Source organism: Antrostomus carolinensis, unplaced genomic scaffold (genome assembly GCF_000700745.2).
Source record: "Antrostomus carolinensis isolate BGI_N321 unplaced genomic scaffold, ASM70074v2 scaffold6076, whole genome shotgun sequence".
Taxonomy (NCBI): domain Eukaryota; kingdom Metazoa; phylum Chordata; class Aves; order Caprimulgiformes; family Caprimulgidae; genus Antrostomus; species Antrostomus carolinensis.
In genome coordinates, this window is record NW_010319675.1 from 68982 (window position 1) to 83241 (window position 14260).

General features: G+C 34.3%; 1 protein-coding gene across 1 annotated transcript in view; it reads right to left on the reverse strand.

Moving 5' to 3' along the window:
* MRPS9 (mitochondrial ribosomal protein S9) overlaps positions 1 to 14260 on the reverse strand; it is a gene marked incomplete at its 5' end in the record, with an annotated part of 34508 nt that overhangs the window by 5272 nt on the left and 14976 nt on the right. The window contains 5 exons of the mRNA XM_010169321.2: positions 2116 to 2191; positions 4879 to 4961; positions 11248 to 11327; positions 13952 to 13982; positions 14074 to 14136. Of these exons, the coding sequence (XP_010167623.2) occupies positions 2116 to 2191; positions 4879 to 4961; positions 11248 to 11327; positions 13952 to 13982; positions 14074 to 14136 (333 nt within the window). The remainder of the gene's footprint in view (positions 1 to 2115; positions 2192 to 4878; positions 4962 to 11247; positions 11328 to 13951; positions 13983 to 14073; positions 14137 to 14260) is intronic.

Sequence of the window (14260 nt, forward strand, 5' to 3'; positions counted from 1 at the left end):
TAAATTATCCTTTGCTACTGTGTGGTTCTCTTTCCCGCTTACACCTCCCTCCAAAGTTCTTCAACATGTGATTAAAGAGTAAACACCACTGTGTTAACCCATTTGTGCTAAAAGCTGGGATGTCCAGTTATGAAGTGTTACTGGCAGGAGCACTAGAGAGCGGGTCACTGGATCTAAAGGTATGCTAGCATCTAAAATGGATTTTTCATATAGATATAATTATTTTTGAAGTTTTGTTTACTTACAAGCTGTTATTAAAAGCATTTTTTCTTCTCTCTGTTACCAGAGTCTTCTGCATAAAATTAATACTTTCCTTGTAATTTAGCAATAGCCCCTGGAATTCTAACATCACTTAGAAAGCTAGCTTCTGTTTAATGATACGACACAGATAAGGGGTAAAGCCTTTCAAGAGCAGAAATATAAAACCACAAAAATTTACAAATTATAGAAGCTATAGATTAAGAAAGCTTCCAACAGTTTTCACTTGCAGAGTGCAAAGGAAAAAAAATATCAATAGCTCTGATTTTGTTTAATAATGCAAACACCACAGAAAATTTTGTTGCAACAGCAAAACATAAGAATTTGAGCAGGTAAGACTAGTAGCTCATACCAAGACATTTCAAATATATTTAAACAATGTTTGTTCCTATAGGCTGAGGCTTTGTGGTTTTACATGTAAGAAGCCAGTATGTAAATGGTTTGTGGTTTTGGTGGGGTTTTTTTGTTTGGCTGGGTTTTTTGTGGTTTTTTGTTTTGTTTTGTTTACTGCAGTCTACTTTTACAGATGTTGACTGTATAAAAACCAAGTAGTGAAGAACACTAAACTGTACAACTAGACCGGTTCCTTGCACTCTGAGAGGAAAAACAGACATTCCAAATGCAGGAGCTACTAAAAACACTGAAGTCGTAACTGCTTCTATGGCAAGTAAGACAGAGGAAGTCTCCTGGGTATACCAGGACAGAGAATTTACAACAGCAATTTCTAACTTATGCTTACGGACCATAATCTGCTCAAGACCTTTCCACATTGCCCATAGACAAGGAAGCCATCACATGTTACTGTTCTGGATGACAAGCAACCAAAGGGCATGTTTGCTGCTATGCTATGCTATGCTATTTTTGCCAAGATGCTGTCCACAGGACAGAGGAGATTGAAGAACACTGTTTCCAGGTGAGAAAACAGTTCGGATGCTCAGACAAAGAGCATTATATTCTCTGGTACTATCATATTTAAGCTTAAAATTCCAAAAGAAAACTGAAGCTGGCCACATAGACTAAACCTGCAGTTACAAAATCTAATGTTAGTTAGGGGACTGTAGGAAAAAGCTATGAGTGAGAAAGAAGCGTATGACTATCAGGATGAATAGTCTTACTCCTAGAAATACAAGTAAAGGATTCCAAATCTGAACAGTGATACAGTTTGTAGATACTGGGGAAACTGCAAATCCCTCCTCTCTCCCACCATATACATATCAAGGAGAATACAGCAAGCTTTGTATCTTGTTTCTGATACTTCATTCTGTAGCCAATCACGTAAAAAAAAAAAAAAAGACTCCTTATTTCTGATCAAACTTCTCTGTGATTTTTCTATCATTATCATGTCCTCCTTAAGATTAAACAATCAAACTCTGTGCAGGTTTACCGTTCCACAAATCCATCCTGTTTCTCATCTTGAACATTTACCCCTTCTCTACGATAAGCAACAGAAGTTCCAGCCCTGTCCGTTATTCATCTATAACTAGAATAAATGACTGTTTATTTCTATTACAAAGTGTTAACTGTACTCCATTCCTGACTAGATAATTAGATGACAAGGAACAAGTGATCTAGGCCTCACAATGTTACCAGGAGAAAAATTAAACTATGTTAGTAATAGTGGAAAACCCTTAACAGATCTGTACTGTGACAGATAAAAAAAAAAGCAACACAGGGCACTTTTCAAGACAACATGAATCTGACAGTGCTTTGAGCATATACAGACTTTGTGAGAAGGAAGAAAATTCTTTTGAAGAGCACCTCCTTCTATGTAGTACCTTTTCAGTATCCAAAAATGCACCCAGAGTCCGTATTTTTAAGACAGAAGCCTCCTTAAAATCAGAAAGATTAATTACTTACATCATCATCTGACAGTTTTTCTAACAACATTTCTTCCAATTCAATCTTAGTCAGCCATCTGCTGCCAGCCAGGTTTCTGTTTAAAATATCACATATATTCTCCTTTAATTAACCATGCAATTAGAGTTACATCACAAAGGACCACACATACAGTCAATCTTTGTTCAGAGATACATTTTCCGTTATAAATGAATATAGATCACATTCATAAAGTAAACACGAGGAGGCCTACATTGATTTTGAAAGATCTGTCTTTTGAAAGGGATGGTAACTTCATTTAGTGAATTAACCACATGAAAATTATGAGTATCAGCTATGCAGTATTCATATTATTAAAGTAATGAGACTGAGGTACAGTAATACTGTAATAGTAAGCGATCTTCCCCACAACTTAGGACTTAAGTTTTAGAAGCCTGCTGCTAGGAAAAGTTTGGTTTACAAGCAGCAAAGAACAAAATCAAAGGCAGAACATTAAGATGAAATGTTCTGAAGTACCAGAATTTTGTCTCTGGTCTTTCCTGTTCTGGTCAATACAAACAACTCCACCAACAGTAAGCATGGTCAAAGTACTAATGCAGCAATGACACACTGTATTTTAGCTACTGTGTAATCTTGACCTGCTCAGGACAAAAACTACACTGACAATAGCAAACCCAGAAATTTCTAAGAAAACAGCCTTGTACAGAGATGCTGTCACAAAGAAAAAACAACTCTTGAAATAAATCTTTATGAAATATGTGTAATATGAAGTGTCCAGCAAAACAGAATGCTACCATAAATATACATATCAATATTATCAGGTAAATTTAAGGCAAACCTGTAACTAGTTCCTTACTTCTTTAGGTTTTTTTAGAAACAATCCTAATGAATGTTTTCATCAACACTAAGGAAGCTGTGATTCAGAAAAGCATTCCTTCTGAAATTGATTTTAAGTAGTAGTACTTCTTCAGTATGTATTTTAATGCTTCTCTGAGTCAGGGCATGAACAGCATTTATTTAGAAACAATGCTGGTTTTAACAGTAATTTTATAACGTTTCCAATCCTGACAGACTCAAGTATGTACTTATATTTACATATTGCTATTTCCAGTGAAGTCAATGAAATTTCTTACATGTGAAAAGCTATAAACCTAAAGTAGTTCAAGATCAGATCCTAACCCTACAGTTAATAGTACAGAATGCATCCACAACAGATTATTTTCTGGAAAAAAACAAACAAACGAACAAACAACAAACAGGCCTTCCCACTCACCTTCTACCTACACTTCAGAGATAAATTATCCAGGCTAATCTCAGAGGAAGTACCATATCCAGCGTGGAAAATAAGTCTCAAAAATCCTTTAAATTCTCTGAGCTTTTACAAACCTAACAGGGGAAAAAACCCTTCAACTCTGACTAGCCTTAAGTCATTTTTCACATCAGTAAATCCACTGTCTGAGCTCTGTAAGGAGTCAGGTTATTTTTCAGCAGCATACACTAAAGAAACTAAATTCATTTGTTCTCTTGTCTGCTCAGAAGCTAACATGAATCTATCATAAAGCATTCTGTGGGTCATAGGACACTATTTATATCATGAAGAAACATGAACTTCTGTTATTTAAGAAATTGAAATAATCTCAGCAAATTAATCCTTTCTCTCCCTAACATCAATAACAAATGGCTGTAATTAAGAAATGACAAACCAACATGATATGCCACTGGAACAGCACATAAATCTGGATAGAAAATACATAGCAAGGACAAAGATAAAAATAAAAAAGTGGACAGTGAAAAAGTAATTATGCAGAAAAGCAGTAAATGCCAAAAATCAAAGCTTTCTAGCTGTATCCATTTCTTTTAAAACTTGCTTAATTTAAATCTTAAAATAGAAAATCAAGAATCCAGCTTAAGAGAAGCAAACAGATCTTAATGCATATACCCATTACCAAGACAATCCTGACTGATGCACTAAGAAAATAACAACTGCAGCATCACCCACAGCTGCTTCTGGTTGACACGTATCTTTTCTGTCCAGTGGCTAACTAGTTGAAGAGCTTGCTGTACATACCAGAGAAGTTAAAGAGGAAAAAGAAGAGAAACTAAATTCAATTACTAATAATGGTGATATTTTAAAAAATCCAACCAAATAAACTTTCCTAAAATTACTACAGTTTTTGATTATTTAGCTGTTCAAAGCCATCAGAATAAAAACAGTGAAATTAAGTATTTTGATACTCTTCAAGTTAAATATTGGTAAGTAAAAATATTCAAGAACTGTAATTAATGAAAGACTACTAAAGAGCTCAGCTTCAGGCTTTGGGATTTTTCCAACAGATAAGCAAGTTATTTGGTACTTCAAAATGCCTTGTTTTCTTATAAAGAATTTACCTCCTCTTTAAAAATCTTTAATAAAGAAATAATTTGCAAATTTCATATACAGAAACATAGAATCGTGGATATTCTCCATTTTCAAATCACACTTCAGAATTTTTATATAGGAGAGGACACTGAAAAGAGCAAGGAGAGATTAAAGAGCAAGAGAAACAGGTGGGGTTTCCCTATTTTCGCAGTGAGAAGTGAGCATTTCCCACGTACATACTATGGGTAAAACTTTTCAATCTGAAATTATCATACAAATATTAGACAAGAAATAGGGAAAAAGTCTGAAAATGTGTTTGTAGAATAAAAGGCAGGTAAAGTACGGAACTAAAAGAAGTGCCAAAACAACTTACTGAAGCATTTTAAGAAAAGTAGTACCAATAGTCACTGTAATCAGAAGCTTACTTTTTTTCCTTCTGAGGAGGAAGGTCTTGAGCTGCCAGTTGGTCTTGATACTTCTGAGCATTTAGCAATTTTTCATATGTTTCCTAAAATATGTATGGAAAAAGTATTAAATTGCATTTTTCAAGTTAATATTTAAATTTTGTTATTTAAAACACATATTTATGCAGCTTTACTCTCCAAACACTTCAAATACAGAGGTCAGAAAACAGGCAGAGCTCTGAAAATTAAAACAAATATAGAAAGTTAAATCTAAAACAACCAACATTTACATAGTGTATATATAATATTTTCATATGCAGTTCAAAGTAATTCATTTTGAATTCTGCTATTTTTCTTCAGTAGTGTTTGTTGCCTCCTTACACATGCTTGTAAAAAAAAAAAATTCTCAACTGTATACATTGGTATAATGGATGTAACACTAAAACATACAACAAAAATAGAGACAATCTTTAAGATTATAAATAATTTTATTTAGTTGGATTTTTGTACATTTAGAGTGTTGGCTTTATTGGTGGTCTGTATCAGCCAGAACTCTCTCTTACCAAGGCATGTCTATAGGGTCACACAAAGTGGTATATTTACCATAACCAGAATTTTTGTTCTTTCAAATGTTACAGATACTTACTCTGAATTTTCAGTAGTTTTTTTAAACATTTTCTCAAAATTCTTATCTATGCTATTATTTTCAAACAATGCTACGACAGTGATTTATCACTTCAGAAAAACAAAAGGAAAAACATTCCAAAAAGCTACACTGAAAATATTACAGGAGAAATACTCTTTTAATAAAGTATTTTCAGGTTTTTTTCACTTCAGAAAATTTCCGACTATTTGGCTCTAAAATATAACATCTAATACTCTGAATTACAACAGTGATTTAAATCACAAGTTAAACAGGAGTACTTGGAGATATAATTATAAAAAAATATTGAAACAAAACAGAATTGTTGTACTACAACAAAGTACTTATATGCCAAATTTATTTTCATTAAGAAGTCAAAATAGAAAGCTTATAATCACCTTCAAATGCATTATTATGAGTTTTAGCAAATACTAAAGAGAAACTACAGTGTTAAGAATTAGTGGGTACAAGGAACAATGGCTGGTTGGTTTGTTTTTTTCTTTGTATTACTTACAAAAAACAGTAAAAGAAATGCGAGACAGCTCTGTACTGTCAAAAATAAGCAAATGAAATACTAGTTCCTAACACAATACTTGGATCTGCAACATGATGCATTGAAATTTCTTCAGTTTACATTAAGAAAACCCACAAACAAAAAGTCTTGCTTAGTTATAAACATCTACTGTTCAAGCTGATTTATTCATTAATAGAAAAATACACCCGCACATATACTAAAAATATTTGTAATTAAAGCGTTCAGACTGTAATCAGATTGTTATCTGAGCTGCACTCAAAGGATTTAAATAGGAACAAATCACTGATAGTTCCTGATAGTTAAAGACTATCAAGTCTTTGATGCAGCTCATTGGTGACTTTTTTCTTTTTCCTTTTTTTTTTTTAATGGCACAGTGCAATAAAAGTATTTTTTTAATAACTCCACAGTATCAAATCCCAACATAAAAAATTGTCCACTTTTCTTTGAGACAGCATCAGAGCTGACGTATTACAGTAATATGCCTTTTAGAAATCCTTTATTTCTTTGTAAGAGATAACTATCAGATAGGAACTAGGAAATTTTTTTACTTCAAAAAGTCTATTTAACTTTCATAGAAAAGACCACAATAAATCGTATTTTCAAGTATCTCCAAACCTCACAAATATACCTGTAGATCTCAAAGGTAACAAGCTGTGGTAGCACTACACTGGGCAAGATTCATGTTACATCACTCCAATAATCTTAACAGCTCCATTCAGAGGCGACTATTAGGCTGCAAAAATTATTGACTATACATTAAAAGCACAGACATGGTTTGGGTTAAAGGGCATGAGATGTGCCTCACACCAAGCAATTTTTACGCCTAGGCAGTTACACATGAAAGCGAATCAGTACGGAAACTCCTGCTCTGGAGTGTCGAAGGAGGGAAGAGAAGGGGAAGGACAGCGGTGGCTGCCCCTCAGCTACCTGGGGAGAGGTCAGCTGGACAGGCTTATTGCTTCCTGTGAGCTCCATGAGTTTCTGCATTTGGAAGAAGTCAAAGCAGGCATGAAGAAGATATTTTGGTGTTAGATGATCAGAAGAGATATGGGGTTACTAGGTCTTATAAACGTGTAAGGAAGTTTTTCACTTTAATGGTAGCCTCTCAGTTTACCTTTTGCCTTCATAAGGCACAGCGTGTGACCTTCCTACCTGTCAAAAGAAAAGCAGTCTCCAGTCTGCCTCCTCACAAACACCCATCCTCTTCACTACACCAGCATATACATTTATCTATTGAAACGGTCAGCAAAAAACACATGAACCAGGAGCGCAACAAAAACAAAACTGTATCACAGTTCTTGAAAAAATAAAAAAGAGGAGGGGGAGGGAACCTTAGGACAAACATAGTCAGAATTACTTCTAAACAGCAACTGAAGTATTTTCAGTTAATGTGACACGAGTTAAAGGTAGACTTAAGGATTTTGTCATCATATTCAGAAACTACTGATGTACATGGGCAAATAAATTGAAGCGTCAGCTGCCACCCACCAGTTTTTAGCCTCAGAAAATAATTATTACAACTACAAAGTAAGTGCTACAACAGCTGGCACAGTAAGGTTTTCCTGAAGACCCTCCTTAGGTATTCCCAAAGAACATCAACACTCCACAGCCTGTTTAAGTTCTAGGAATGTGCACTTCTAGGAATTAAAGTGATCTCTTTAAGCTGTTCTGGTTAAATTACAGTAATCATGTCCATTCATACAAAGAACTCTTACACTGGAGATGAAGTCAAACAACATTAAAAAGTAGTATTTTAAAACACTTCTAAGTGTTTGAGAAATGCTAAATATAATTTCCTGCATATTTCTGGAAATGAAAGTAGACTTGCATCTTACAAAATAAAATTTTGGTCTTAAGTATTAAAAAAAAAGTAATGCATGTATTTAATCTCTATATAGAGATGAAGTCAATAGACTAAAAAAAACCACTCACATCTGAAGCAAAGTATGTGGATGAGCCTTTGCAAAATCAGGAATCACATGTAATGCCCAATAATTTATCTGACAAATCTTTACTCCCAAAGGCTAAAGAAAGTTTCTGAAGACACACTTGCTTTTTCAAAGCTGGCAGGTGAAGATTTTACTAATCATTTCAGGATTCAACAGTCCAATTCATGAATGTACACATCTGCGTGTCTTGTAAACTCAGCTACTACACAATCAAAATAGCTGATTTTACAAGATTGGCTACGTACTGAAATGCTCCCATTTCTCAGAGAGATCAAATTTCAGATCCCTACAAGGATGTTCTCTTAAAATAAAAAATAACTCTTATTTTACCCTGTATAAAAATTTTAGGGTAGAAATTAGCAAATGGAAGCCCAGAAGAAGATATTTTTATGGAAAAAGGGTTAAAATATGCTGCAGAGCCAACAGCATTTTACATCACATTTTGCATTTTTCTTTGCTGCTTATGTGTTTCCGATTTCAGCATATATTTTGAGGTTTTTTAGGTTTTGTTTTTAAGAGTTAAAAACTCTATTGTTAGAGCATTTACCTCTGATCGACAACTTCTGATATTTCTAAAGAAGCACAAGAAGCACAATTTAAAAAAATTACTATTATGCTAGACAGAATGGTAAAAAGAGACCACTTAATCTTGTTCTGCATATTACAAAAATATGACACTACTCTAAAAAACTTTTAAGTTAAATGATGATCAAATATACTATCAAACATTTCTGAAATGGTGTTTCATGCAATAAAACATTGTTTTGTGTATCAGAAGAAAAAAAAAATTGTCCTTTTCCCTAAACTTTATTCAACAGGCAGAACAAAGACAACAATGGAGTGTAAAGCAAATATCCTTTATGAAAGTTAATTTAATATTCAAGACATAACATATATATTGGCAGTTATAATACGTGCGACTATACACAGTCTATTTTTAGTAACTGGATAATATTATTTATTAGCATTAACTAAATAAATAATGATGTGATCAGTTATATTACCAGCAATTAATAAAATTTAAGTTCCACATGAGTCTAAGTAGTAATCAGTGGTGTACAAGTTAAAGCTAAATCGGATAAACATAATATTTATTAGACTTAGTGTAGCAATTTAAAAAGACATCCCCAAAATGGGATTGACTACTTACACTAGATTTTATTTACATACAACCCTTTTTCTCCCTAGCTGAATTAATTAGCTTTGTGACTTAAAAATACATTTTTTTCAATACACATTAATAAGAGGTTAAAACAATGTTGGGAATTTCATGCAGATTTCGCTTTCCTTTGGCTGACTAAAAAAGACCCTGTTAAATCTCACTTAAGAGATTTAGGTTTAGTGAAGCCTATTTCATGAAAATATTTAGAAACAGCTGAAGAACACTCAAGTATCCTCTACTAATGAAAAATGCATTTGTCAAACCGATTTGTTTGAAGGTGGTTGCCATGCTGTTAGAAACAAGATGCACACTATTCTTTTAGAGATTTCCAAGGCAAGCTTGCATACTCTAACTGCTATGAAGAGCTAAAAATAAACTTGTGTTCCTTGTAAAATTTGTAATTTCTTCATTATGATGGAATGCAACAAAACATCTTGCCCTTGGGTTGCTCTGTTTCAGCCAAAACAAATGCAAATGGCTTGTCAGATGACAGCTGTTTGATAAGGCTCCTCTACAAGACCTGCATGCTTTACTTTTTTCCGTGAAACTTGGGATGAAAGGCAGAAGGCAGGAAGAGAATTAATGTAGCATACAGTCTAAAGGCAATGCTACAACCGTGATTAAGTAGAAAAGTTAAAAGGCACAGATTTTCCACAGCCTCGCTGCGTGCAACCCATCCGTGTAACAAGTTGACAGGCCTAGCGCGTCAGCTCCATCATCCTCTCCGACAGCTAAAACGCAGCACTGCATCCCTTTTCAGAGAAAATTTGCGTCTGCACCATGAAGCGTTGTACATTATTTCTTAGCACTGCAGGGGGCTCAAGTCCATATGGAACCTTCACAAATATTACCACAGATCAAACCAGCAGCGTTTGGAGGCAGATTTGACATACCTATTTAAATGAACAGCAGGGGTCCTCGGGCTGCCTCAGGCTGTGCAGGAGAAAACCTCTGTGGAAAGCCTATGCTGCAGCTCCATTACTCAGCAAAGACACACTCTACATTCATCATTCATTTCATTTCTGCCAGGGCAAGAAGCTCATTTGCCCAAGGTCAACAACAACAACAACAAAAAAAAAAAAGAGGGGAGGGGTGTTTTTTATTCTCCCAAAGAAATAAATGTACCTGACAAGTGGGGATTTTGTCCTTTGGGTACGCAGAACGCAAATAAATACCAGATAATTCTAATAAAAACACTACACTCTGTAAAGCTGTGCACTGAATTTGATAACATAAAGCTTTTTTTTTTTTTTTTGACAACAGACTAACCACAGAACTAACTTTTTAGGACTATCTAATAAGGAAACAAGATCTGACTTGATTATACAGTTAAATATTTCTGTATACATTATTAACGCTTTTGTCTTCTGCAAGTACAGGTAAGAAACATGCAAATCTTTCTATAAACTCTATTCTAAAGAGGCAGATAATGCTTGTGCCATTGATGGTCACGGATACTAAATGTCTGTTCATTATCCATGTTAAAAGTCTCAGGGTGATGTTCTATTCCATACAGCTTTTTTCATAAAGGTAAACAGATGCAGATCCTTTACTCCTGGAACCATACTAATCAGAAAAAGCCTTCAGTTTGCATGAATGGAACAATCTTAGAAAAATCAATTAAGCAGTTTAAATGCAAATTTTCTTCACACTAAATGTCAGCACAAATAACATTTCCTATACCTTTGGCTTTTAAGGGAAAAAACAAAACAAAACAAAACAACATTTTTCTATTCTACCATGAATTTTCTTAGAACCAGCCACTTTTGTTGTGTATGCATTCTCCACTACTGACCAGATACAGCCTACTAGAAAGCGTTCAGACTATTTTAAATCCAGTCTATAGCCAAAACAGTAAAATAAACCAAAAACTAAAGCAAGAACTATTATGCAGTCTGTTCTCTTAATGTGACATAAAAATGACCCTAATAGTGGATATAGTGACATAAAAATATACATTGCATTTAGCTTCGGTGGTGATATTATGGCCTACTGTGAAAGCATGAGTAAACTCAGGAGTAAACTCCTGATACGTGTCTCTAGAATAACATGTACTTGACTGGGAGCTAACATTATTTATTACACATTATAACATACTTACATGCATTAATGAATAATACGACTGCTTGCCAGTATAAAAAAGAAAGTGAAATGGTCGGCCATCTTCTCCCCACTGGATTTCTAATGAAAAGCAAGATTAGACAAGAAAGCAACACTGATAAAAAAAATCCCTTGTATTTAATTGCAGTTATAAAACTCTTTCATAATACTGGTTACCATTTTAAATATCAGAGAACAAAGACATTTTACAGGTATTCAACCTGTCTGGAAATTTAATGATTTACACTATCTTGTTAAAAACCAATCTCCATCTGCAATTACAACTAAATATTTAATACCATGTTTCTAAATATTGTTTAACACGATGGAATCCCTCATGTACATCTTAAATAAACTTTCAAAGACTCTATAGTTGGTACTACAGATAGAAGTATCCATTTCAGAATAGGACGAAGTACAAATCAAGAGACAATTGAAATCTACATAATGATTGTGAAAGATGAAAGATTAACAGATCTGGAAAACAGTGCTTTAAGACCAGCACAGATTTTTTATTAGTATAATATGTCTAAACTAAGCTAAGTATTCATACAATTGTCTTTTGCATCTATCAGAACTGTAACCAGACCCTGGGTGATTTTATGACTTGTTCATGTTAAAACATTTGGGATATTTAAACACAAAGACCTATGCTATGGCTTACGTAATTAGATCAGCAAGAAAATGGAAGTTCCATATCATTCAACAAATCCAGTTTATTTTATTCATTAAAAAAAATGGAATTTAACAACACATAAATTTCAACTTTGGGAAAAAAAAACCCCACCAAACTTAAATATAATGTGACAAAGATCTTTTCCAAATAAAGAAAAGTGACAAAAATAAAGCCTGAAAGCTTTTTACAAATTGAACTGTAGGGCAACTCCCAACCATTTTATCATAGAATCATAGAATGGTTAGGATTGGAAGGGACCTTAAAGATCATCTAGTTCCAATCCCCCTGCCATCAGCAGGGACACCTTCCACTAGACCAGGTTGCTCAAAGCCTCATCCAGACTGGCCTGGGAACACTTCCAGGGAGGGGGCATCCACAACTTCCTTGGGCAACCTGTGCCAGTGTCTGACCACCCTCACAGTGAAGAACTTCTTCCTAATATCTAATCTAAACCTCCCCTCTTTCAGTTTAAAGCCATTTCCCCTTGTTCTGTCATTAACTGCCCTTATGAAAAGTCCCTCCTCACCTTTCTTGTAGGCCCCCTTCAGATATTGGAAGGCTAAGGTATTATCCAGTGAAGTTCAAGTTAAACTATCTATAAGCTACAAAGATAAGACTCCAAGAACCTGCCTGATAAGCACGGTATGTATTGCACTGGAACGTGAGGACATAATACAGCACAAGTTGAATGGAAAGATGCAAAACTTATGATAACAGAAGGAATGCAGGGGGCTTTTACCCACACATACTACTGGTGGAATGTGTGAATTTCCATGTATGCAGCTGTGAAAGCATATTTGCTTCAAATTACTGTTCAGGGAACATTCTTGAGTACTTCAAAGTTAACAAAGACATAATGCATAGACAAGACAAAGCTGTCTTAAAAGAGATACTTATTGAAAGTGTTACTTTTAGATGTAAATACGAAGATATCTATTTATACTAATTAGTTCTTACACTCCTCAGGACACAGGTAGCATTTAAAAAAAATTCTTTAGTCCTGAAAGCGTATGGAATAGCACCTTAGTTCTGCCATAAAACAGCCCTTGGATTTTAAAACTCTATAATGATTAACTCTTCTACCTTTTTGCATTCTACTTTTTACTTCACAATACTGTGAAGTTAGAAAATAATGCATTATACCATTTGAAAGTTGAAATTCCAGGTTTTCAGATAATTTAGGCAGCTTTCTAAAAGACACACAAAGCCCCCAAAACATCAAGTTTCAACTAATTCCAGGAACAGCAAAATGAAGGAAGGAAAATTATAAGATTAAGCATCCATCTGGGACTTAATAGCTCAGTGAATGTAGAATTTCACACGCCTGCTAAACAAGTCAAAAGTGGACAACAAGTTTTGATGTATCTTTTAAATATTCTATGTAAAAATAATTTGGCAATTTCAGTGAAGTTCTCACTGACCAACACACTGGCGTATCACTGACAACTGGGACTTCATCCAGTGTCTCAGGAGCGAGACCAAAGACAGTATAGTATGGACATAAGTGCAGCTTTAGGACTTTCAGGTTAAAACTGAGATATGATTGGGAGAGTTTGCACCCTCCCTATTCTCTCAACTGGCAATTTAAAAGTTCTAATTTCTAAGCTTTTAGAGCAATGAAGTTACCAGGAAAACTTTTGGTTTAAAATAGTATTAATGAATATTTTATGGCTGTGATAGACAGCTCTGACAAAAAGCTACTGAATTCAACAAAAGGTTTTACCATGACTTCAACAGATTCTGCACGTCATCCTACCTACTGTTTATTTTTAAACAATGAAAAACATTTATCCATAGTCAGTTAACGAGATGCCTGAAAAAACCACTGGTATTCCAGAATCCAGCAGTATTTTTTTATCTAAAAACTAGAATATCAGATCAGGCTTTTACTGTTCAAGTCTTAGCAGTTATTAGGAACATGAGAAAAACAAGTATATCTGTGAAAATAAGGAATTCTACATAAGCAAAAGATTCTAATACTTAGAAACAATAACAACAACAGCAACAAAAAAAATCTATGAACACTTACTCCTCTGCTCTGGAAAAATTTCAGAAGGATGCTGTAAATAAACAAACAAATATCAGCAAAAGGAAAAGTTACTTAAAATACCATGCTACTGTTATTCAGAAATGTAATTTAAGAAATCCTACCTTCATCATGGGCCTAGCTTTTTTGTCAAATAAGCCAGAAGGGAAGAGATAGGCAATAGATCTCTGAAAACAAAAAAGAGATCACATATGTAACTTTTTCTACAAAAGCACCATCAAAATATTTCTTAGGTACTTTCTTGTACAGAAAAATAGCATAAATTTTGTACAGTAGGCAACCAAAACAGTA